The sequence below is a fragment of the Dipteris shenzhenensis genome, chromosome 28 (genome assembly GCF_047967505.1).
Source record: "Dipteris shenzhenensis isolate YYH24624 ecotype China chromosome 28, Dip_SZ_1.0, whole genome shotgun sequence".
NCBI lineage: Eukaryota > Viridiplantae > Streptophyta > Polypodiopsida > Gleicheniales > Dipteridaceae > Dipteris > Dipteris shenzhenensis.
The window spans coordinates 20,778,055-20,804,409 of record NC_141623.1 but is presented as its reverse complement, the minus strand read 5'-3'; the positions used below and the strand labels follow the sequence as shown (position 1 = coordinate 20,804,409).

Here is a 26,355-nt window from a genome sequence, read left to right as displayed (position 1 = left end):
TTTACAATGACTCCTTATCAGGTGTATACAGTTTGTACATCTGTAAAATTTTGTTTCTATGTGAAATCAATTTTATATTTTCTCTATTTTCCTATGTTGGCCCTCTTGTGATTGGTGGAGAGGGATTTTTAATTTTGGCCAAAAGGCCCCAAAATGAGTTTCGTTTTTTCCTAATGAGAGGCTACCAACAGTTGTTGTTGGAGCATTGGCGTTGGAAGGAGCTCCTGTTGGCCATACTTACTTTGAGCATTGCTGAGTGTTGTGGTCATCCAATTTGTGGAGTTGGGTTGTTATAGGAGCCTATGGAGCTGTTGAGTTGCTGAAGCCAGTTGTGTGATGCTACTTTGGTTGCTATTGTCATTCATTGCTATTGTAGGAGCCATTGCATGTGATCTCAACAGGAGTATATCGAGTCGCATTGGAACTTTGTTGATGTGCAATAGGTCGAAGTCACTTAGGATAGATCATACTGGGACTTCATGTCATTGTTGTAGAGGCCACGCGTCAATACTATTCTCATACTATTGCTGTAAGACCACCTTTCCTTGCATGTTGTAGATGCAAAAGAGAAAATAACCTCTCACAAAGGGTTGCTAAGAATGAACAAAACCTTACACCTCTCTCTCACACCTCAATGAAAACAAGGAAATGGAAAAACACTAAAATGAGCATAATTGAAGCTGCATAAAGCAGAATTGACGGCTCAAATACCATGATAAAGTGGGGAGCGAGAGAGGGAGAGAGAGGAGTACACATGATATACTACCTATACACTATGTTGTATTGACAATAATCATGAATATATACATGAGAACCCATTAGGGTTAGGGTTTGCACCTAATACCCTAAAGGTATGGTGCAATTTACACCATTCTCAACACCAATTTAATGGTAGGAATAGTTTTAACTTCTTAAGGTCATGGATTGTTCCAAAAGATGGTTGTGTACTAGACAAGATTGATCATGGATAGGTAGTTGTAGATCATGGCAACAAGCCACGAACTCATCAAAATATGCTTGGCTTTGATCCAAAAGTTGGTATAATAGGAAGCTGAGAGAAAGTGTGATCGTTGTTGTTGTAGGTGATTGAGACTGATGACAGAGACAGTGGCTCTATGTCATATCCTTCTCAGCTACTATCACATGAATACAGAGCCTTGGCTCTCCCTTAGGCACCTTTCATCTATTACTTTAGTGATCTGAGCAATGATGGGGACTTTTCTGCCCTTGATGGACAAAAATTGACTCTGCCTCCTCCTATTGGACAAAATTTGATGGACGACAACAAAGTGCTTGCTATAGAGAGGATCTTCAAGAATTCTTACTGCCTATCCATAGAAATGGACTCACCACCTCAGGAATCTTTGGAGAAGAGGCGGAAGTTCTCGTCCATCTTACATGGTGGCAGTTGCACCAAAGGCTAGAGGCAAGTTTTTCTCCCTTCTCATGCAATTGAATACTCCTCTCTTTGCCTTCTTCTAGGAGCTCAGAGTCCCCTATGCAAGCACAGAACCTTCGGTCCTAGGAGCAGGACCAAGAGGTGATGATGGAAGTAAAAAAGGAGGTGGAGGAGCTACATGCAATGGAAGTAAAGAAGGAGGTAGAATCTGTGAAAGTTAAGGAGGAGGTAGAGCAGATGCCAAAATCAGCTCTCGCATAGCTTGATGCCTTTAGGAGACAAAGTAAGAACTGATCCCATCATTTGCTCTCACCTAGGAAGAAGACTTGTAGATTCACCTAGAAGAGATAGTGGAGTTACGAGGAAGGAGGCGACAAAGGCGATGCTGAAGCTCTAGCCAAAATTGTAAATCCATAGTCCGTCTCGCTGATGGAACGACATCAAGAGTAGGAGAGAATCCAAGAGGAGCATGAGATGTTCCAGGAGAGAGCAACTACCATCCTACAGGTAAACACATAACTATGTTCATAGATGACAGACTTTTATCAGACTCAATTGAGTGGCTAAGTACCCATGTTGTAATTGGTCATTTGCCTAGCTATTCTTGAGAGCTGGGTAAGAACAAACTAGGTGAGGAAAGGGCTCATGGTAACTAATTTAATTTTCCTTAGGAAGGAGTTTTCTTCCTCTTTGAGAAACTTGGCATTCCTCTCTCCCTATGCAATCAATTATCTTCCTTGTGCAATGGTCTAGGAAAGGTTGTAAATATTGAGAAGGAAAATTTTGTTAACCCTAGAGGTAAAATCCTCAGATCTGCATTAAGATGGATATTGTAGAGGAGTTACCAAGCACTCTTGTAATTCTTAATAGGATTGGTAGTGTGTTCAGAGAGCAACTCCTCCTTTACAAGAATCTTCCAAATTCTTGAGCACTTCCTCTGTGGCTTGGCTAGCCATGTTGTTAGAAATTGCCCTCAGAAGAGGTCTAAGCCTCTAAGCCTCACAGAAAAGTGGATACCCAAGCCCCTCAAGTGGGAGCTTCCTCCAGTCCTAAATCATCTTTTGATAAAGCTAAGGAAAAGATGACCCCATCAGTTTCTCTCAAAATATGTCTTTGAGGCTTTGGTTGACAGAGAAACAAAAGATTGGATTAAGAAAAACCAGAATGATGACATGGACATTCAGGTTGACGCAGGTTGGTCTAAGGAGCTTGAAGATGACATTAACAGAGATGATGCCATGACCAATACAAGGTTAAGTGAGGAAGAGTTTGAAGGTGAGCAGGATGTCCTTAATGCAGGAGAAAAATATGAGCAGGATGCCCTTCTTTCAGGTCATGAAAAAGCTTTCACTCTTGTCCAAAACAAGAGAAGAATGTCTCAGGCCAAGGTTTCCTCACCTTAGGTGAACAACCCAACCCCAAGGCCAAAAAGGAGCAAAGAAAAAAAGTTTTTCTTTTATGTCTCTGAATGTTAGAGGGCTTACAGAGCTTGGTAGAGGCTATAAACCGGCTCACTGGCTCAAAACTAATAATGTTTCCCCTAACTTTATTGCTTACAAGAGGTCAAAGTTACTGGGCTAACTCTGGAAAGTAGACTAAAAGCTATGGATAAAAGAAGGGTTTGGTATTTCACACAACATGAGGAAGGAAAGGGAGGAAATATCGTAGGGGTTTTGTCTCATTACAACAATGGTATCACTAGTGTTGTTCTAGATGCTAATAATAGATGGTTCTTGCTAAAATGTTCCATTAAAGAGCAGGTCTTCAATTTAATTTCTCTTTATGCTCCAAACAATATTCAAGATAGAAAGGCTACTTGGGAGTCTCTACTAGACATAGATGGCAATTCGTTTACTCTGGGAGACTTCAACATGGTGGAAGAAAGTGATGACAAATGAGTTGGGAAAGGGACAGTCAGCAAAGGAGGTGAGCACTCAGCTTGGGAAGATTTCAAAGAGTCTCTATGCCTTGTGGATATTAGTGTCAAAGGCACTTTTACATGATGCAACAGTCAAACAAATGTGAGTAGAAGGGACGCTAGACTAGATAGAATTTATGTCTCTCAAGATCTAGTTAGTCAAGTTAGTTTTAGTAAAAGTCAGACTTTCACCTCTCTTTTCCTCTATGACCACAAACTTGTACTTCTTACTCGTGACTTTGGACTAGGTCAAAAGTCTTCTTCTTGGTTCAAAGATGATCCCAAGCTGTTTGAGCTAAAATGTGTTTAGGAGAGTGTCAAGAGTGTCTGGTAGAGTGCCTTTATTGATGCTAAAAATGCTTCTGATGCTTGGATTACAGCAATTGGGCATACTCAAGAGCTGCTCAAAAGGGCTAGAAGAGGTAGGGATAAATGAGAGCTAGAAGAATGGATAAGTTGTAGGTTACAATTAGCAGCTTAGAATTGCTTGCCACAGGTAGGGGGATCCTTAGGCTCAGGCTGATCTTTTGCTAAAAAGAAAGGTCATGAGGAAAGAGCAAAGTATCTTGAATGATACTAAAGTGTACTTCAGAGACTAGTGGGCAGGGGAGGTAGACACACCCTCTAGGGAATGCTTCAAACTGATAAGAAGAAAAAGAGAAAATGAAGAAGTACCTTTACTTAGAAAGGCAGATAACTAGCTTTTTCCTCTGAAGAGAATGTGGAGCTTATTCAATTATATTTCAAAAATTTACTATCCTCCACAATAGTCCCTGATGATGAGGTCAACAGAGCTAGGGGCATTTGTAGACTTGCTAGAGAGAGCACTATGCACAACTTTGACAATGTCTACCATGAGAAACCGCTCACCTTGGGGGAGCTCAAGAAAGCAGTCAAGGTAATGGTAGATGGCAAAACCCCTAGTGAAGATGGACTTCCAATAATATTCTATAAGGTGTTTTGGGAAATAATTGGACCTTCTACTTGTCTAGCAAGAGAGTGTCAGAGATGAGGCCCTTCCTCCCCATGTCAATGGTGGTGTTATTAAGCTGATGCCTAAGGATGAGGATAAAGAGGATCTCAAAAAATGGAGACCTCTAACTATGCTTAACTGCAGCTAAAAGATCTTTGCCAAAGCACTTGCTCTCAGAATTCAAAAAAGAATGGATTCTTGGATCTTTCAAGAGCAGAAAGGCTTCATCAAAGGGAGGCACTTATTAGAGGCCATAATCGACATTCGGGAGGGCTATGAGTATGCAAAGGACACTAAGTGGGATATTTGTTTTCTCAAGGTTGATTTTGACAAGGCATATGATAGATTAGAATGAGACTTTGTTATTCAATCTCTCATAGACATGGGCCTTGGCTCTCAGTATATTTCTTTCATAAAACTTCTACTTACTAATGCCACAGCTAAGATGTGTAAATGGAGCAATGAGTCAACCCTTTTCTCTTAAAAGAATCTTCAAACAAGGCTGGCCCATAGCTCCTCTTTTTTTTTCTAGAGTTGGTGACTCTTTAGGATGGCTTCTCCAGACTCATAGTAAAGCTGGAGACTTGAGAGGTATAGAGCGCCCTTCTGGAAAACAGTTGATATGCCAACAGTTTGCAGGTGAAAATCTAATAAGAAGTAAAACTTTTTCTTTAATTAAAAAAAAGAAGCTTGGCTTTGCTTATTTTAGATCAAATATAGCTCTTTGCAACACTTTGTTTTGATGGGATTATGCAAGTTGATCAACCACCTAACCTTCTCAATTGAGTATCTACTTGTATGTCCTTCACACTTACATAGGCAAGGCAAGTGCACATGTGCATATGTGCGTGCACGCACGCACACACACACACACACACAAGCCAAGATCAAAATTGAAAAGACATACTAGGATATTACTAACTTCAAACTAGTATCCAGAAAAAACGTGGAGACTACAATGCAACTACAAAAGACCACGACCGAGTGTGTACCATGGGGTGTGAAGGATCGTACTCCACCCTATGGATTTTTTCAAAGTTCTATGAACTTTCACGCTTACTATGTGAACGACAGATAATTTTTGCATGATATCTGTTTTGTGAACGGTTATTATTGCTCCAAGAAAATATTTCATGTACATATTACTATCCCAAATTTTACTACACGGAGATTGGATTTGATTGGCTCAATGGATGCTTTTTATCTTTGGCATGTTATTGGTGTTAGGTATGATTTCGATTTCAACTAACGAGAGCTCTTTTCTTGAATTGGTGAGATTTTACAAAAGGGGTATGTGGTCTTCTAATCAATTGTAGTGTAGGTTTAAAGTGTTTAGTTATAATGTTAATAACGGGTTGTGAGTTGTCAATGTGAAAAGTTCAGGACAAAAAAAGAGTTAATTAATAGTTTTAGTAGAGTAATGACTATTGTTGGCCGTAGGCTAATCTAAGGTGGCAGATCTCTGCAATAGAAGATAAGTGTTTGTAAAGGATTTTGAGAGAGCTCTCACTTCATATCGATTCGATCTCATAATCATGAGGCTCTTAAAAATTGTGATGGGATTATGCAAGTTGATTGACCACCTAACCTTATCAATTGCGTATGTACTTGTATGTCCTTCACACACACACACACACACACACAATTCTCACTTTTCCTTTTCCTTTTATTTTACACCCTACCTCTACTTTGACTATTCTTACCCCTTAATATCCCTCTCCCCTCTCAATATATTCTCTCCATTTATCCTCTCTCCTCCCCCCCCTTCAGCCCTCAAATTAGAAGAGCACCTCATCTTTTGTTTTTGAAGGGCAAAAATAGGATAAACCTTCTTTCTAGAAGGTTTAAGAAATGCAATGTCTGATGTCCTTCTTATGAAACAAAACAATATTACTCACTTACAAGAAGAAGGTTAAAATTTACTTTGTCATTCTCAATGCATGATGAACAAAATTCATCACTTTACCAATATCTTTTATTAATTCAATAAGTCTACATTGAATTATAGAAGTAAAGAGCTCAACAAATACGAGTTAATACTCACCCAATTTCAAATAGAAGAATAATGTTGAATCAATAATATATGCAAAATTGAAAAATCCATTGTTTATTGGATTGAAGACCAAGCCCATTTACAAAAAAGAGAATACTTCAAAGTGTATTAGAAAAAACTACTAATAAAGGCAAAAAAGGATACATGAAGCTAAATAGCTTGCTTGAAATGCTCATAATAAAAAGAGAAATACACACTAGATCCAAGGCTGCTTATAATAACAACTTTCATTCTTGCAAAAGAGTCTCAAAACTTTCTTTTTTACAAAACAGTCTCAAAAGGATTATAGATAGATGGTTGTAGCTTATATAGTAACAACCCTCAAATTAGAAGGCTGCAACACCCTTCAAATGGGTTTTCCCCCTTTTCAATAAGGGTAAAAGCTAACAAGGCATTCTAAAGAAATGTTTTCCATAGGACCACCCTCCTACTCAAGAAGTATAATATTTTTGAAGTTATTTAAATAAAGGGTTAGACATAAAATTAGCCTTCACCCATGGAAACTGTAACCTTACGTGAAATTCTCAAAAGAAGTGTGCATATAATATCCACCTTTCAAAATCTAACATTTTTTTTAAAAAAAATAAATATATATATATATATATAATTTTAAATTAACATTTAAATTTTAAAATATATTCTCCTAAATCTAGATTGGAATCCAAGGGAGTGGGTAAGTGGTCTTGAATGCACATTGCAGACCAATTATGAAACATAGCTGGCTCTAATGTCCTCCTCGCCTCGGATCCTCCTGTGTGCCTTCTTCTTACTTTTCTTCCTCCTTCTCACTTTTTTGAGTTCTCTATCAACTTGTAGTCTCTAGTCTCGAATCTCTCCTGAGTCCTCTCTCCTTGATGCCAGCCACCAGCTTCCTTCAGTCTTGACTCTCAACTCTCCTTGGTACCAGGCTCCACCTACTCGTTATTAGTCTAAGTTCTTGAGGCTTGAGCCTTTGGTGCGAAGTGGCCATGGGACAAGGCTACATAGTATAAGGTTGAAGCCTGAACTGAATGCTGGCAACTACTGTGAGTCGTGAGAATAGAGCTGAGAGACCACAGATGGACTCATCACTCGTGCCTACAAAGAGGTTTCAACTTTCTTTTCTATACTTGAGTCTTGACTATTGATCGTGAAACTTGAATCATGATGCCGTTGCCCGCATGCATTTCCTTTGAGCTGTAGCAGTGTTACATGTGCTTTCATCTTCCTTCCCGTAAGGGACGTTATCACAGATTCACAGCCTATAGTCTATTCACCACTCACGGGGTTTTTTGCAGCTCTCTAGGTCTTGGGATCTCGTGGAGGTGTACTGAAGTGCTCGCTCGACACTTCTTGTGAATCGTGGAGGTGTGAAGTGCTCATTGCCAAGGAGCATAAAGTCCTGGGATCTTGTGGAGGCATGAAGTGCTCAACGCTCATTGCTACCTAGAGGCTAGTAGGTTGTAGCTACTGGCATATGGCATTAGGAAAAAAGGGAGCTCATTTTGGGGCCCTGTAAGAAATTCACTATTTTCTCTTTTATCTCTCCTCTAAAATGTGGAAAAAGAAATAAAATACAGATATCTATTAGTTCAGGACCACAGGTGTGTTAGTCCAGGGAGGAATAAAAAAGTCCTTTCAAATAATTAAGAAGACGCTGAGTTAAACTCTCCATATAAATTCTCTCTCCATATAGATTCCGCATCTCTTTTGACGGCGGCCTCTCATAAGGAACCCATCACGCCATCACTAATCCGTTTTTTTTCAAAAATTTGAATGGTTACCGCGAAAGATTAGATGAGTTTTATAAAAAGCAGACAAAATGAAGAACCAACCCTCACAAAATGGTTGCATGCAACCATGCTGTTGAAGAAGAACCTCAAAAGAAGTGACTACACCATTTGCACATTGATTTAGAAGAAAAATATGCACCGCTACTAAAAAGAGGAAAGGTTCCGCTTGTGAATGCTCAGCAAAAGGAAAACATGAGAATAGCAGGCTCCCAACATATCGACTTATGGTACGATGGACAGATTTACCTAAAATGTCCATTGAGAAATTCGAGCCCTGTACTTGTTGGAGGAAATTTTTGGGACCTCAAAAAGAAAACATTGATTCTAATTTAATTCCCATCAAACAAATGAAGGGTTTAATCTCCACTGTTGTTGCAAAGAACATGATGGAGGAAAAGAAGTTTAAGAAGGTAAAACGTGAGGTTCTTGAAGGCTTTGTATCGGAAAGTAAAGTTGATGTCACGAAAATTCAAGAGGCTCTTGATGTGAGTGGAGTGAGTAGAAAGGGATATGCTTCAATATGTAGAGTTATGTCATCAACATTTAAAGATCAACAGATAAAACGTGTGTTGTTACCAACACCAGCACAAGTGTGGAAAGAACGAGGTCATCTCAACCAAGAAATTGATAAGTTCATTGGACAGTACTTTCATATCGAAAGTGTATATAAAAGTGAAAAGGGAAGCATTACATATAATGCTTGGAATAATATTTTTATAGATCTTGAACAATTGCAGAGACTTATGGTTGAGTTCTATAGTATCACATTTGAAGAATGTAAAGGAGTTTTGAAGTTTTTTGTGAAGCTTGATGAGTGTGAAATCATCAAGGAAAAAAAGATAAACACAGTTTCTATCACTTTGATGAATCGAGCACTGGATCCATTGATCACAAAGTCTAGCTCAAAGTACTTTAGTGTCCAATCGAAAAAGCACGTATTATGGTTGGGCGCATTTGAGGTATGTAAACTATCACCTTCCAAATTAGTCTTTGCTCGAAATGTAATAAATTTTATATCATATATCTTGCAAACCTGTGGTTTTAAATTACAGGTGAAGACTAAGGACCATGCAGTACTTTATTGGGTATTTCATCAAATAGATTTACCATCAATTATCAAGAGTCAACTCCAAGGACGCCATCTTCATATTCTAGGGAAGGATGATTTTCAAATTGAATGGCATATGGCAGGTGACTTGAAGACACTGAAGTGTATGTTCAATATAAGCAAAGGGGGTAACTCAAAATCTCCTTGCTCGAACCAGCGCATGTCCTAGATTCTAAATGGTGGAAAAGAGCACCCAACAGAGATAAAGTAGATAAAAGTTTCAAAGCGATCCCATTATGCAATGTTCACATTTGTACATTGCATGCATTATGTAGGATCATTGAGAAACTAGTTTTCCTATATATTAGATTTGCATGGAAACTTCGCCCTGAGAGCAGAAGAAAAGAGGCACTACAATCATTAGAAGTAGTGCTATCAAAAATTGGTCTCCATGGAGGAGATGTACATATTACAAAGGATCTTTAAAAATCTACAAATGGAAAAGATGTTCCTATTAAGCCATCTATTGGTGGAGTAAAGGCTAGAAGATTTTTGTCTCATCTAGAGAAAAGAAAAATCAATAGTAAAAAGAGAAAATAAAGTTTTGTGAGGCAATCATGTACTTAATGTTGATGGAGTTATGAGCAACCTCACAATACACATTGTTGGCCACCATTCTATCCCAACCATTATCCGAAATTTTTGGAATTGAAACTTCATCATACCCTTTTGCTCTGAAAGTCAACATTGTCTTACAAACTTTAACTGGATAATCCTGTAAAAGTTCTACAAAAACTGTAAGTGGCATGAAAACGTTGATTTTAACTATCCTGGTAGCAATATTTGGTTTCACGGAATGCTGTACTTTCGAAAATAGTTTGGCTTTGTATGATTTTGTGATGCTGTCATCAGGGACTGGCCAATCAACTGTATTCCACGTCGAGAGATCTTGCTTTTTTAATAAACCGTGTGAGTGAGCATTGTCCATCAATTGATAAAAGTGATCATAAAAAAATATACCCGATTCACAGCCAGTGTTGTTGATTTTCTACCTCTGTACTATAGCTCCCCAATAGCACCATGTAAAGCATCAAAGAATCCCAATATGCACTCCATTGGTTGCCACTCTTCGTATGATGAGGGATATATATCTGAACTAAAACAAAGAGACTGTCTGTCATGGAAAGAAACAATTATTTCATTTCAAGTATTTCATTACACAAATACACTTACAATTGGGTCTATGGTGTGGAAGATAAGCAGGATAATCTCGTAATACAAGTTCTCGGTGCATGTAGACATGTTGTATCCAAACCTCTCTGACGCATCTTGTGCCTTCTTTTTTAACTCTAAAATCTTTCACCCTGCCCTTCCAAGAAGCCAAAAAAGTGTTAGTTGATTATTGCTTTCTCCGCTTGTTGGGGTGCATTAGAACCCAATCTCCTTTCGCCAGTGCTATCCTTTTCCAACTACCGTTCACATTCATAGTATTGGAAACTTCTACAAATGAGATTAGTGAGGTAGGTCTTCGTGGCAAAGAGATACTTTGTACATCCACATCTTCGCTAGGTAGAGCGACAGACCGTTTCCTAGTGGTACGACCAAAATTTTTGGTTGCCATCTGAAATCCTCATTCTAATATTTGCGAAGAAACACACACCAAAATAGTAAGACATTAACAAAAATGAACGAAACTGAGAACAAGCGAATAAAAGGTGAAAAGAGCTTATTGTTTTGAAAGTTTAAGAGCATCACAACAACAATGATGCAACGAGGAATGCTTGTCGAAGAGAGAACCGTAGCCCATCAATGATATTGGCAAAACTATTTTACATATTGTCTCATTCTCCTCACCTCACTTAATTTTTGTATATGTGGGTTTGCAAAAAATCATTGATATTTTTATTAAAATTATGTGCTTTGGTAATCATGAGCAATGTTTGGAAAGCAATGATGTACATTTATCAACCTACACCAAAATCTCACTTTTTGTATTCTCTGTTTTGCGTCTAATTTCGTGTCTAATTCGCAATGCAGACGCGCTAATAGACACGCTATTAGATGCACAAATAGATGCGTTGGGTCACCACGCAGGAAGGTTTTAAAATGGAGCTTTGTTTCGATTTTGGGTCCACATCTCTTGATACGACAAGGGAACCATAAAAGAATAAAAAACAAATCTTCTCATTAATGCCACACGCTTGTAACAACATAAAGTACTATTTTCTTTTTCATATTTTTACCTTTTTTTGTAAAATTTCTACATTACTTAGGCCTTCTTCTCATTGGTTGAGAGACATTTTTTCGAAACCCTAAAAGGTCCCAAAATGAGCTCTTTTTTCCTAATGATGAGGGAGTAGGGGGTCGAGACTGTGCAGGACAGTGCCACTTGACTAGCATGAAGGTGAAAACACCTTTGAATCTCTACCACACTACTAGCCAGCCTACCTATCTGATTCGTGAATGTTACGTGAGGGCCAATCTACTCCTGAGTCCTCCGTCCCTACTCCTAGCCATTGATTGGCAAACTTGAGCCTTGAACTTTGAAGCATATGTTATGACTTTCTTCTTGCTTGCAGACAAGCGGGTGACGGGCATTGCGCATAGGTTGAAGTTGAAGACTGTTGAGCGGTGAACCACTGAACCGGGACTCGAATCCTGAGTGAGGGCACTTACGGTGGACTCTGGAGATTGGAGCAGAATCTAGAACGACGGTGACTCGTGAGGCAGCAGGCTTGCTTCAAAGTTCAAAGTTCTAGACTCAATTGGAGACTGGAGGTGCTATGTCGCTTGCTTGCTTCAAAGTTCAGAGTTCAAGACTCGATTGGAGCCTTGAGGTGCTACGCTGCTAGCCGGTCGACGATGCAGACCTGAGACGAATCAAGCTCTTGGCACGCAAGGTGCAACAGGTTACGGGACTCCACCTTCTTCGTCTATCTACTAATCTACATTCTATGTCGTCCGTCAATTGCCTCAGACCTGTAGTGTTTAATGTGGTGTATTGATCCTGGGCCTAGCTTTCTTTTCTTCGTCTACGGTTTGTCTATGCTACCGGAGGACATCTGGGCTAAGTCCCCTCTCTTGGATGTCACGCACTGCGCATCACGATTTCTTCAAAGACTAAATTCCTTGCAAGGGTGACGTGCCCGCGCATCTCCTAGTGGCCAAGGCGAATTTTATGTCCAAGCTTGAGGAGAAGAAGATCAAGGGTGTTGGAGGCGCTGTGAGTCTTACAGGGTAGACGCAGTGAAACAATCGTTTACATAGTGAAAGGCTTATCTTGTCTCGCAAATGACTTGCTCAGTTCATATTTTGGATCTATATTTTAGGAAATATGTTTGTTTAATTCATAAAAGAAATCTATTCTACGTAGTACCATTTACCTCGAACAGGCTAATTAATCGTTGCATGTTCATATTCAAAATTGTTCTCCTCCTCTTTGTTGGGCTTTTTTCTCAAGGCTTGTATTTTTGTATCTTTGGCAGCCTTGCTTTGCTGCTCCTCGCTGATCTTCACAAAGAAAATGGGACGTCCTAAGAAAGAAAAGTGCCAACGATTATTGGAGCAATCTAGCATTTCATGTCAAGTTAAGCGTGCTATTGGTGATGAAGATTCTATTCCAACTACTCGAAAAAGAGTGTATGTTTGCAGCTAGGTACCAGCCTGGAAATTGCTTTATCCTTGGTCGTATTCTATATTTGATGAGGAAGACAAAGAGGATAAAGTGTTTAGTTTGCACGGAGCTGAAAATGTCCAATCCATTTGAAGGGCTTGGGAGCACAACCATACAAAAACAGGCTCTTGCCATTCACCATGCATCGGAGTCTCATAAGCTGGCAATCCAAAAAAAGAAACTAATGGCTGGAGAGAGTGTGAAACATATAGAAAAGCATGTGGAGCTTATGGTAGATAATGAAAAGAGTAGGATTGTTAGTGTTATGGAAATTATGTATCGATTGGCTCAAAAGGATTTGTCCTTGGAAGTGTTTGAAGATGAATGCAAATTTCATATGAATATGCCTCTCTCTTGCGAGTACTCCTCTTATATCAATCCTACCTCAGGCAAAGGTTTTCTTTCAGTAATGTACATGGTATATTGGGAGAAGTTAAAAGAGGAAATTGTTAGCAGTCCATTCTACTCCATTCTTGTGGATGAAAGCACTGATCGTAGATTTGAGAAGCATCTCATCTTATACATAACTTACTTGAAAGATGGAGGCATTGGTCCACATGTAACTGCCTTTGTGAAGTTGCTTTCTATTGATGAAGGAAAGGCACAAAGAATGTATGAGGCCATTACAAAAGTGTTGCAGGAAATGGATCTTCCATTGTTCAAAATGGTGGCAATGGGTTCAGATGGAGCTGTTGATATGGTTCGAAGAAATTCTGGATTGTATGCTAAGCTTTGTGAACATGTGTCACACTTAGTTGGAGTACATTGCATCGCACACCGAGAAGCTCTTGTGGTGAAAGATGCATGTGAATGCTTTGCTGAAATGAAACATGTTGATAAATTTGCTAGTCAAGTGTATGAATGGGTTGGGAATTCTAGTTTATATAGGGCAGAATAAAGAAAACTCATGCTTGCCTTTCTACCTAGAAGCTATGAGATCCTAAGGATTCATGGTGTAAGATGGCTCTCTCATGGTAGTGTCATGAGGAGGTGCTTTAGTATCTACTTTGAATCTGTAATTTTTTTTGGTTATTTTACTGGATTTTCTTTTCAACTCTTTGGATAGATAATCATACCATCTACTTTGAATCTGTAAATTTTTTATGTTATTCACATGGATTTTATGTTTAAATCTTTGGATAGATTATCATGCTATCTACTTCTAAATCTACAATCTTTGGGTGTCTTTTTAATATATGTTTTACTTCAATTCTTTGGATAGATTATCTTTCTAGTATGCTATTTGATTCAGGTTAGTGAAGGTGCTTTCCATCTTGCTCACTTGCTAGAAATCAAAGTATGCAACAATGTATGTGAAAGCTGCAAATTTTCAACTATTATTCCTTATCCATTTCATGGCAGATGTTTTGAAGGAGACAAACTTGCTGAACATGAAGTTTTAAGCAAATGAAGTTGATATAACAATCATCGGAAGAGAGGTAGATGTATTGATCACTCTTTTCAAGGATAGGTATGTCAATGGAGTGTTTGCAAATGGCTCACCATGCTTAAGTGCTTTCATACATGGAGTACAAAATGGAGTATTCTCTTTCAAGGACAAGAAAGGTGTAATGCATCCTCATGTGTTACTTTTCACATCATTGGTTGATACAAAATAAGGGACTAATCTTGATGATTGTGTGTGGTTAGCTAAAGCTTTCATTCAAATGTTAATCTCTAACCTTGCTGAAAGGTATTATGATCATCAATTGTTAAATGCTGCAAAACTATTTTCTCCTAAAAACTACTCAAGGGATGCAAAAATTAGGAATCAAATAGCACATCAATATCTTACACAGCTTTATGACAAATTTGGAAAAGATGAAAGCTCTTAAATTCAAACAATTCATTGTGAAGGAGAGCTTCAAAGATTTGTATTGAATCTTTTGAAGTCTTATCCTTCAAAGAGACTGCTAGATGGATGGGAGCAATGTGGTGTTGAAAAAGAATGGCAACAAATGTTTCCAGCTTTATATAAGTTATGGCAAATTGTAGTTGTATTGCCAGCAAGTTCAACCGCATGTGAAAGGGGTTTTTCCAAACAAAATCGTGTGAAGAGTGACAAAAGATCCTGCCTATGTTTAAGGACTTTGGACATGCTTATGTTCATGTCTTTATCAGCACCCACACACATGCATGATGTTGACTGGAATTTACTATTTGATGTTTGGAAATGACAAGGTGAGACACACTCAACCAATGAGTGGGAAAGTTATCTCTCTCTCTCTCTCTCTCTCTCTCTCTCTCTCTATATATATATATATATATATCACCCCCCTCTCTCGTTCTCCACTTATCCCCTCTCTCTATTTCTTCCTAATTTCTCCACTTATCATTTTCTCTCTAGTGTAGTGATAGTGGACCTCTATGTGTTTTGTCCTTGCATGGTAAATGGGATTCCTCGCCAGCATTATAGTGCTTATGTTGTCACAATATATAACTAATGGACCATCAATGCATACACTCGATTCATGAAGAAGCAATCTCAGCGAAGTTTCTTCACATCCTACTATGGCAACCTCTCTATACTCAGCTTCCATGCTAGACAATGCAACTGTGGGTTGCTTTTTGATTCTCCAACTAATCACAATACTCCCAAGAGTGAATGCATACCCACGAGTTGACTTTCTATCATCAATATTGCCAGCCCAAGAGTGAATACATAACCAACTAGTTGACCTTCTATCGTCAATGTTACCAACCAAATCTGCATCGGTATAATCATGCAAGCATATTCCTCCTTTCTTAGCATGAAACAAGCCAACATTGATTGTGGCTTTCACATATCTAAGTATCCATCTCACCGCATTAAGGTGACTCTTGTAGAGTCTTTCCATAAATTGACTCACCACACCCAAAGCATACTTAAGTCCAATCAAGTGATGGTGAGATATATGAGATTTCCAACCATCTTCCAGAACATAGACACATCCTGCAAAGTAGTAGCAATTATCAACCATCTTAGCATTTTGCTCAAGTGGAGTTTCAACCGGTTTGTGTGCTGTCATACCATATTTTTCTAGCATATCCAAAGAATATTGTCTTTATATCATTTAAATATCATAAGATGAATCAATTACCTCAATCCCAAGAAAGTATCTTAGCTATCCAAGATCCTTCATGTCAAATTCACTTGACAATCTCATCTTAGTTGCAGTAATTTTTGCATCAAGACTTCTTCTGATGATCAAATCATCCATGCATATGATCACAATCACCATTTTTGCCTTCTCTTACTTCACATATAGTTAGCTATCAGCTTTAGATTGCTTGAAATGCATATTCAGAAAGGTTTAACTTATTCTCTTGCACCAAGCTCTTGGTGCTTGCTTCAGCCCATGTCTCACATTTTCACTCATGTACCCCTTTACATACTTAACATAGAATAGTAAAAGACAAGCACAAGAACATGTGAAATACAATTGCAATGCAAAAAATGGAGTCAAAATTTTAGTGAGGCCTGCACATTGAATAGCAAGACCAACTAATTGACAAGCGAGCCGGAAGACAAAGGACGAGCAAGACACTCATGAAGCTCGTAAGCAGAAGACCATACCTATGAAGAGGAGGAAGAGAACTCCCGGAGCTGCATGAAGAAGTCTTTCCTGGTAAGCAGGAGAAGGAACAAGGAGCAGGAAGGAGGACGGATGAAGAGGAAGAAGGGGAGCAGAGCCTTGTCGTGATGAACTCCACGAGCTGGGTGAAAAAGTCTTCCGTGGTAAGGTCGAGAGGAGAAGGAAAAAGGAGCAAGGAGGACTGATGAAGAGGAAGGAGAGCTAGTGTTGATGGATGAACTCCCCGAGCTACGTGAAAAAGGCTTCCCTGGCAAGCAGCAGGAGAGAATGCCGATGAAGAGGAAGGAGGAGCAAGGGCGAGTGGACTGTCTGAGCTGCCTGAGAACGGCTTCCGTGCAGCGAGAGCTATGAAGAGGAGGAAGAAGAAGGAGCAGGGACGACGGAAGAAGAGGAGTTGAGTCTGGTGTTGATGAGCTCCTTGAGCTGAGTGAAAACATCTTCGCGAGAACGATAGAGATCAACATGGTGAGGAGGAACGACATGGTAGATTACACCCACAGCTACACAAGCCAACAGAGGTCCGATCCAAAACACCCAGTGATCCCTCCATAGCTCCCCCCCCATCGCCACCGCAGGTCCCAAACACCTCGCCGGATTCAACCCCGCCCCTGTATACCCCCCCGCTACCTCCATCAACCCCCCCGACGCGAATATCAGCATCCCTATCATCGCCCCTATCATGAATGGCGCCAGTATCGGCCCTGTCACCTGAAATTGCTTCGGATCTAACGCTACCGAAAATGCGAAGTACAATAGCGTCAACGTGAACACGAACTCCGACAGTAACCCCCCCCCTGCTCCTATCCCTGCTTCCACTAGCTCCCCCCCATCGCTCAGTACCGTGTTCCGTAGCACGCACCCCCCCAGCCCATACTCCTCCGCCACCGAGTCGGCCACGACTACTCTCAGCGCCAGGGCTCCCACAATGGAGCCCGCGGATTGAGCTGCTACGTACAGGAGGGCCCTTGCCGGCGAGGAGAAACCGGTGAGCATCGTGGTGATGGTGATGGCGGGATTGAGGTGACCTCCGGACGCAGGGGCAGCGGCCAAGATGAGGAAGGAGATCGACAGGAACTCCATCACGGCAGTCGCTGCTGTTGCGGATGTGAAGCCCGCTTGCAAGCATGATATAGCCCCGGCGGTACTGACGAAAATCAGAAGGGCCGTCCCCAGGAATTCTGAGAGAGCTGCTCTCCAAACCTGTAAATCGCAAAGACGAAACGAAAACTGGAATTCTGAGAGCACTGACGGATCTTCCTTCTACTACAGACCAATTCGATCCAGTTCATAGCTCAAATTTTCACACACAGACCAATTCTAGCTCAAATCCGATCGAGTTCATAGCTCAAATTGTCACACAGACCAATTCGATCGGCTTCATAGCTCAGATTTTCACACAGACCAATTCGATCGAGTCCATAGCTCAAATTTTCACACCCAAAATGCATTTTGCTATCCTTACCTCCGGGCTCACAAGGTCCTGCATACCCAGAAATTTTGAGAAGGCACCGGAGAACGCCAACTGCTGCTCCAATTTGCCTACTTTTCTCTCCTCGGGGTAGTAGTGCACCAACGATCCCTCAAAAACTTCCTCCACATAAGTCTCATCGTTGGTTCCCCTCTCCTGATCTTGTCTCCTGCACCGTCCAAGCAGGCAAGATTGGCACTCGAGGATGGATCCAAACAAAGCTTCTGCCTAGCCGTACTCAGCAGCCGCAGACAAGAAACTCTTAAAGACACTAATGACTTTTGTGTTGTACCCACAAACCTGCTTCTCGCTTTGGCAGCTCCTGAGGGAGTGGGAGGGCGGCTTCTGAAGGACAAACGAGGGGAAACGAGAGGCACAGGGTTGTAGTAAGGGCGAGGGGGGATGCTGACATACAAACCCCCAGAGTCAGCTGCTGGATCCGCCATGATTGACAACCTCAGAAAGAAGGTAGCTAGCTAGCTATACAGAGAGCTGTGCTGAGAGAAATTTGTGGCTGATAAGAGAACACAAATCTTCAAGGGCAATGAGGGGGGAAGAGTCAGAAGAGGCAGAGCCTTAGAGGCAAGGCTCATGTTTCAAGCCTCAAGAAGTCTGGGTCTCTCGATAGAAGTGCCCATATGCTTGTAATGGCTACCAGTCAGCAATATATTCTCGTGGCCATTGGAGCAGCAGCCAGCTAACACAAGGATTTTTTAAATTTGAATCCTTTTAGCACTTAGAAGTTTACAGAGATCAGTAAGTAGTAGTAGTTCATCATAAGGATTTGAACTCTTTGAGTTTAATCCAACTTCCAAGTAGAATTGATTTACATTGCACATCGTATGTCCGCCTTGCTATCTTTGCTCTTGTTTCTAAATCAATGCTCAACACTGTTTTCTCCCACGCTCTACACAAGATGTACATATTAGCTCTTGTTTCTAAATAAATGCTCAACACTCTTTCTCGCACGCTCTACATATTAGCTCTTGTTTCTAAATAAATGCTCAACACTGTTTTCTCCCACGCTCTACACAAGATGCACGAGTTATTGGATATTGCTTATAACGACTTTGACTTACCTTGAATATAATACCTTGTAGTATACAATTACATGACACATAGTGATGATTCACAACTTTATAGTATACCTTATAGAAAATGGTTAAAAAGGGGTAATGACATGGTGGCAAAAGGGTTTTCAATGTCAATGAAATTAGAATTGTAAAGTATGTCTTGCTTGTGTTTTTTGAATGTTCTTATGTTCAAAGATTGTAAGAATGACTTCGAAAGATATTGGTTGTTCAAGTATGTAGTCGAAAGTCCATGCACGTGTTGTTTTCAAGCTCTCAATCTCTTGGAGAACGCACATGTCCACTTTTAAGTGCTTCATTTGCAAAGGTTGTAAGATTAGAGGTTTGATGGATCTCATATTCATACACCTTCCCTCAAGATCAACATCATGAAGTAGGCCTTCCCTCAAGATGATGATTCTAGGGAATCGAAGAAGAACTGAATATTACATTCCATCACACCCCTTTAATGGGAATGTCCTTCCTCTACGTCAAACCAAGAGCTTGTCGATGTTTCTCGAAAAGCTATTTACTGAGTGGTTTGGTAAAGATGTCTGCAACATTCTCTTTGCTATCACAATGTTGCAATGTGATGTCACCAAGTAACACTCTTTCTCTTATGAAGTGTTGTCTGACATCGATGTGCTTTGTCCTGGAGTGATATACTGGATTCTTGACCAATGCTTGAGCCGATTGATTATCACAGTATATTGTTGTTGGCTTTGATTCATCAAAGTAATATGTTTCTGACAATAGTCTTCTGAGCCATATAGCCTCACATGCACCTGTAGTGTGTGCCCTATATTCTACTTCAGTCAAAGAAAAAGAAACAGTTGGCTTTTTGTTTGACAACCATTATATAGCACCTTGACTAAGGAAAAATGTATATCCTTGTGTGGATCTCCTGGTCTCATAATCTCCAGCATAGTCACTGTCACAATATCCATGCAACCTTGGATGACTTACTCTATATTCTGTTCCAAACTGTCTTGTACCTCTGATGTATCTCGAGACTCTTTTGGCTGGATTCTAGTGAGACTGTTATGGATTTGCCATAAACTGTGCAAGTGAACTTACTGCAAAACAAATATCTGGCCGTGTGATAGTCAGATATATAAGAGATCCGATGAACTGCATGTAGTACCTGTCATTGACTGTAGGCTTTTTTGAATCTTTTGTAAGTTTCAAACTCTGTTCCATGGGAGTTGCTGCAATCTTGCAATCTGTCATATGAAACTCCTTCAGGAGACTGTCAACATATTTAAGCTAACTCATAAAGGTGATGTTCGAATCTCTTCAAAACTCAATTCCAAGACAATAGTGCATAAGCCCAAGATCTTTCATGTCAAACTCTACAGATAAGTCTTGTTTTAGTTTTTTGATGAAGCTATCCTTGCTTCTTGTCACAATCAGATCATCTACGTACAAAAGTGCAAGAGTAATATCTTCCCCTTGAACTTCGTAGTAGAGTGCATGATCTGCATTGGACTTCATGTATCCCAGATCAGCAAAATACTTGTCAATTCTGTTGTACCAACTTCTGGGTGCTTGCTTTAAGCTGTAGAGACTTTTTTTGAGATGGCAAACCTGATTCTCCTTTCTTAGTTGAACATAACCTACTGGTTGTTGCATGTAGACTCCCTCGTCTAGGTAACCATGATTAAGAAATGCATTCTTGACATCGAGCTGGTATACATTCCATCTACTAAGTGTCGCTAGTGATATCAAGAACCGTATGGAATCCATCTTTGCTACTGGAGCGTAAGTCTCATCATAGTCTTGACCATATTGATGTGCAAATCCTTTTGCAACTAGTCTGGCTTTGTATCTTTGAATACTTCCATCTGGATTGTACTTCAATTTGTATACCCATTTGTTTGCTATGGCCTTCTTTCCTGGTGGAAGGTCGCATAATTCCCAAGTATTATTCTTATACAAAGCATCCATTTCTTCATTCATAGCATTTTGCCATTCTGGCTTATCTACTGCATCTTCGAAGTACACTCGCCCTTCTGTAGCCATGATGGTAGTCATAAGAGCATAGTTGGTGGTTTCAACTTGAATTGCTTTGCCTTTTTGATCATATGTCAATCTGGCTGGAGGTCTACTTTCCCTAGTAGACTGTCTAAGCTACTGTGGCTCTGTTTGGGGTGTTTCTAGCAATTCTTGCCCTTCTTCATCAACCTGTTCTGTAGATGACTATGAAATTGGTGTGTCTATCTCCTATGTTTTTGAGGATTTCCATTCTAATTCCTCATCAAAGATTACATCTCTGGAGATAATGACCTTGCTGTTGATGGGATCATACAACTTGTATGCTTTGCTTTCTTCACTGTAGCCAGCCATGATGCACTTGCGTGACTTCACATCCAATTTCCTACGATGATCGTCATGTATATGGGCATATGATATGGAACCAAATATGCGGAGATCCCTAATGCATGGCTTGTGTCCAGTGAATACTTCATAAGGTGTCATACGTTGAATCGATTCCGTCGAAAGCCGATTAAGCAAATAGTTTGCAGTGGCTATTGCTTCTGCCCAATACTGATTTAGAAGATGCTTCTCACATTGCTTTAGCACTGTCTGCTAAAGTACCATTCTTCCTTTCAACTCTTGCATTCTGCTGAGGATTATCTGCACAAGTGAATTATCTTCGAATGCCGTGACTTCTGCAAAAGTTCATGAATGCTAAAGACATCTGTTCACCTCCTCTATGTGATCTCATGACTTTGATCTTTCTGCCTGTCTGGTTTTCTACCATGGCTTTGAATTCTTGAAATCTGGAAAACACTTCAGATTTTTCTTTTAGAAAGTAGACCCAACAATATCTGCTATAGTCATCGATGAAAGTCAAGTAGTAAAGTGAACCATTGATGCTGCGGCTCTGGGCATAACCCCATACATCTATGTGTATCAAATCAAGAATACCTCTTGCTTGAGAGGTGCTTCTGCCAAAGTTGGTTCGCTTTTGTTTGCCGAAGCAGCATGCTTCGCAAACTTTTCCAAGAAATTGTAGCTTAGGACTCCCATTTGCCATATTCTGATTCTTGAGATCTAGCAATCTCTTGAAATTAACATGACCATATCTCTTGTGCCATTTTGTGGATAGTGGCATTTGTTGTGGTTGAGCATGGCATGCATATCTGGTACTGTAGCCAGCATTCTGTACAAGTGTCCTTCCTTGGCACCTTTTCCTAGTGCATTCATCTCCGTCGAAGATGACTCGGTAGTTGTGTTCAGTCATTTGATCTACTGATAAGAGATTATTGCTAAGCTTCGGAACGTAGAGTACATATTTCACCAATTCTTTCATACGAGTGAAACTATTCACAGGGATAATGCATGTCCCTTAAACTAGATTGTATTATCTACTGTGTAGATGACATTCTTTTGACCTTCTAATGGTTTCAACTCTGTGAACCATTCCTGATGATTTGTCATATGAGATGATGCACCGCTATCGATGTACCAAGGATCTTGATCTGCTTGGTCGACTTGGTAGCTGAAATCCTCTTTTGGATTGCAATCAGTGTCTAGGTACACTGTTTAGGTACACTGTATTAGTCTTTTGCATTTCCTCATTTGCAAGAAACATATTCGCATGTTCATTTGCATAATGACTATGACTAGAATGTCGACCATAATGATTTCCTCTTCTGCACAAATTCCCTCGATTGCTACAAGATTGACTGCCTTGGCTGTACTGCTTCTTGCAGCAATCTCTTTCATAGTGTCCAAACTTATGACATTAGTTGCACTGGATGTTTGACACGTTGGTGGATGCATTCCCTCGTCCTTGGAATCTTCCTCGGTTGGAATGATTTCCTATTTGCCTGATACTGATGTTGCTGAGGATGATGTTGATGTTGATGTTGACTTTGTTGATGACTTTGTTGCTGATGATGACCACTTCACTGGAATGATCTACCTCTGCCTCTGCTTCTATCTGAAGCTGTGAATGCATGATCATTAGAATGACATTTACATGCATGAATGGCTTGAGTCCTCAATTCTTCACCAAATAACACTGACCAAAGTTCTTCTAGTGTCAGAATTTGCCGTTGGATGGCAATACTCTAGACTGGATTCTCGTATCCCTCTGCTACCCATTCAGGATGACTTGAACCATTTCTGCTACTGCGAGTTGATTGTTGTAGTCTTTGATCCTAAGTACGTAAGCATGATCGGTTTTGCTGCTATTGCAAAAACTCTGGTTGATTTGTTTTCTCAGTGTGAGAATCCTAGAAGTGTTCTTGGAGTCGTAGAGAGCTGCGAACATATCCCATGCTTCTTTTAATGTCTTGATGGTGTTGAGCTGTCCTAGCATGACATCTTGCAGATTCTGCTTATCAGATGATATGCATATTTATATTGCTTATCCCATTCTGCCTGTGCTCGAGCAATGGCAGGATCTGCTATAGGTGTGAAAACTATTGGTGTAGCTGGAGATCCCACTGATGGTGCTGTGACAACAGGTGGAGTAGAGCTACTGCTGGCTGGACTGTCCAATGGTCTAGGTGTAGATCCATCAACATACTCCCATTTGTCCTAAAGTACAAGAACGGTCTCCATTCAGTATTTCCATGTGCCCTAATTGGAGTTGTCTAACTTAGAAGATGCCTCGAGATTGAGGTTGCTAGTCGTAGACATGGTGCAAGAAATGTACTCAAAGTGTCGTGAAAATCACTATATGAATCAAGTGCAAAACACTGACTGTGGGAAGTGAAATATGAATTGTCGGTGAAGGTAGAACTACAATATATAATCCAATCTGAATTACAAGGCTTGTGGCAAATGATGCTGGGAATAGCCAAGAGGCTGTACAAGGCTGAAATAAAGTGCACAATGCCGTGAGAATAGCCAAATAGGCTTTACAATGATGGCATGTGTGTGTGAAATCAAATCATGTACTATCTACCCATTGATCAATCGTCAGCAATGCCTCTGAACACTTTGAAGTCTACTCACTAAACTGATGAACATCAGGTTTCAGGTAATGTGATGATGTGAAACTGTATGTGAGCATAGGGACTAACTTCGAGTAGGAACTAGTCAGGAAGGATCACATGTAAACTATGCTTGTGAAGAGATAGTGCTGCTTAGCAAACAAGCACTATGTGATGATGGTGTTAGTTGGGTACACATGTAGTGACTGTGTGTGCCTAGCAGGAGGTCACTGTGCTTGAGAGGGGGCAGTGCCACATGGCAGTGCTGAGGTGGTAGTGATGATGTGGTCTACTGACTGGTCAAATATGATGTGGCAGGTGTTGACTTGGCAATGATGACTCAGCTTTGATTGGTCAACTATTGATTGATGAGGTGGCTTGATGACATGGCAGATGTGTGACAATTGCTGATGTGGCACGGGGTGCAGTTAAGCCTACCCAGGGTTAGGTAACCCTAGGTGACATGGCAGATAAGGTTTCCATGTGGCAACCTTCTAACCTCAGTGTGGTCAACCAGGGGATAAGGATAACCCCCTTATCTACCACGTGTTGCTTGTTTGGAGGTAGAATCTTTGAATATGCAACAAAATCTTTAGAAGATTCTGTCTTGGAGAGGATTTCCATCATTTGATGTGTGAATGTGAAGCTGCAAGAGGGATGCGCTGTGAGTTCATCTTGCAGACTAGTCGATGGGAGCCTACATTCAAGCATCTAGACGTTGTTGAGGGTTGTCAAGGAACTCGCCTGAATCTCATTGGTGAGCCCATCAGTGCTGTCATTCGTTGTGGTTGGAGATGTCGTCCGTTGTGGGTTTGGAGCTATAGTAGAGGGTTAATGATAGGGGAGATGCTCGAGTAGTCGAGCGATGGAGCTGGAACCAGCTGGAGCATCGGCCACTCATTGGAGGAGCTGCAAGTGTTGCAGAGCTGCAGCCCATTGTTGCTGAAGGTGCACCGTCTGTTGTGGAGACCTATGGTTTGTTGTAGCTTAGAAGGTCGTTTTTGGTGCTAAAGTTAGTGGGAGCTCCTATAGTTGGAGAAGGTTGCTTTGGGCAGCTTGTCACTTGGAGAAGAGGCTTGTTGAAGCATTTCATTGGAGTTGGTGGAGCTCTTTACAAGCATTGAAGCTGGTGCAGTTGGCTGGTGAGTCGTTTGCTGGTAGACTGGGAAGGCCGTTTCATCGAAGGAGGACAGAGCCACAGCGCCACGGATCCTACACAAAGCAATATGCTGGTCGGAGTTTGAGCGCTGCGCTAGCCGAAAAGCTCTAGTGTAGGCTGTTGGTGATGCACTTGATAGTGTGCTAATCGTTTGGCGTTGTTATAGCAGGAGACTTTGGAGAATGCCTACTGAGTCTGTGCTGCATCCGTTGTGGAGTAGGGGATCGCGTCTTGGAGGCTCTTGTTGACGTAGATGGAGCCACGTATTGTTTGAAGCATTGCCCAAAGGAGAGCTTGATGTAGTAGCCACCTTGAATGGATGGGTGCCTTGAAGAATCCTTTGCCTCCTACGAAGCAAGGAAGCAAGAAGAGAGAGATGTCTCCCTGTCTCTCTCACAAAGAACATATCTCTCCCTATATCTCTCTCAGTTAAGGGAATAATACCTCACAAATAAAGTATCTCTCCCAGTTAAGGGAAGAATACCTCACAAATAAAGTTCTTTCTGAATGAAATCACTCTTTCTCTCAAATCAGAAGTAAAATTTCTCACAAAATCTCTCAAGAATGAAGATGTATGGACGGAAAATTTGTTCAAATGAACTGAAATTTTCTCTTGAAGGAATGGATGAATCTCAATCACTCTCTCATGGAAGAATGAAAGGAAATCTCACCCTCTCTCACTCTAACAAGGATTGCAATGCCTCAGTGGAAGGCAAGGGAGCTCTGATACCATGACAAAATATGAAGAGGGGAGAGGAGAAGAGTGGAGATGAGGAGAGAGGGCACAGCTAGAGAGCACACCACAAATGACTAATTGTACAGTAGATTTAGTTGAAAATGTAGAATATATACAAACCCATTTAGGGTTAGGGTTAGGGTTAGGGCATCTAACCCTTTCCTTTATAGCACTCTATTGGGTTAGTGCTATGCACATATGATCACATGATGTTGAGCATGGTCTCTCAACAAGATTAACACAAGCAAAGTATATGTTTTGCCTATGCCTGCATTACCAGATAGGAAAATGTGTAACGGCGTATCTTGTTTCAAGCGCTTCTTGAGCAAAATATCTTCTAGTATTGCACGTTATTCTAAATTCAATGTTCTAATGAACGTGTGGTATTGTTCATTTGGCATTGTTTTGTATGTGAAGTGTGCATAGTCATTGTATAGTCTTTCTTTTTAAGTTTTGGGGATTTTAGCTTTCAAGTTAAACTCGTGACTTTTACCATGTGCATTGCCAATTTGGTTTGACGATGAGCATGTTGTGCTTTCTTATTGTTTCTTTGTTGTTTTCG

The 26,355-nt window shown here is 40.5% G+C and overlaps 2 protein-coding genes across 2 annotated transcripts; one reads left to right on the top strand and one right to left on the bottom strand.

Annotated features, from left to right (window-relative positions):
* The first annotated feature begins 13,245 nt into the window (after positions 1-13,245).
* On the top strand, positions 13,246-13,734 carry LOC147883300 (uncharacterized). Its single transcript, XM_087399459.1, has one exon. It carries the CDS (start codon positions 13,246-13,248, stop codon positions 13,732-13,734), a length of 489 nt encoding a protein of 162 aa, XP_087255585.1.
* Positions 13,735-16,416: 2,682 nt separating this feature from the next.
* LOC147883299 (putative aquaporin TIP-type) lies at positions 16,417-18,633 on the bottom strand. Its single transcript, XM_087399783.1, has 3 exons — positions 18,180-18,633; positions 17,874-18,048; positions 16,417-17,611 (listed from the first exon to the last, which is right to left on the bottom strand). The coding sequence occupies exons 1-3, from the start codon at positions 18,323-18,325 to the stop codon at positions 16,757-16,759; spliced, it is 1,176 nt and encodes a 391-aa protein (XP_087255909.1). The 5' UTR covers positions 18,326-18,633; the 3' UTR covers positions 16,417-16,756.
* Between the last annotated feature and the right edge of the window lie 7,722 nt (positions 18,634-26,355).

What these genes read in the sequence shown, in the direction of transcription:
- LOC147883300 (XM_087399459.1), top strand. Translation starts at nt 13,246, where the DNA reads ATGTACATGGTATATTGGGAGAAGTTAAAAGAGGAAATTGTTAGCAGT.
- LOC147883299 (XM_087399783.1), bottom strand. Translation starts at nt 18,325, where the DNA reads ATGGCGGATCCAGCAGCTGACTCTGGGGGTTTGTATGTCAGCATCCCC. An exon ending in GCTGCCAAAGCGAGAAGCAG is followed by an intron (nt 18,049 to 18,179) that starts GTTTGTGGGTAC and finishes TGGACGGTGCAG; the next exon opens with GAGACAAGATCAGGAGAGGG. An exon ending in AGGACCTTGTGAGCCCGGAG is followed by an intron (nt 17,612 to 17,873) that starts GTAAGGATAGCA and finishes TGCGATTTACAG; the next exon opens with GTTTGGAGAGCAGCTCTCTC.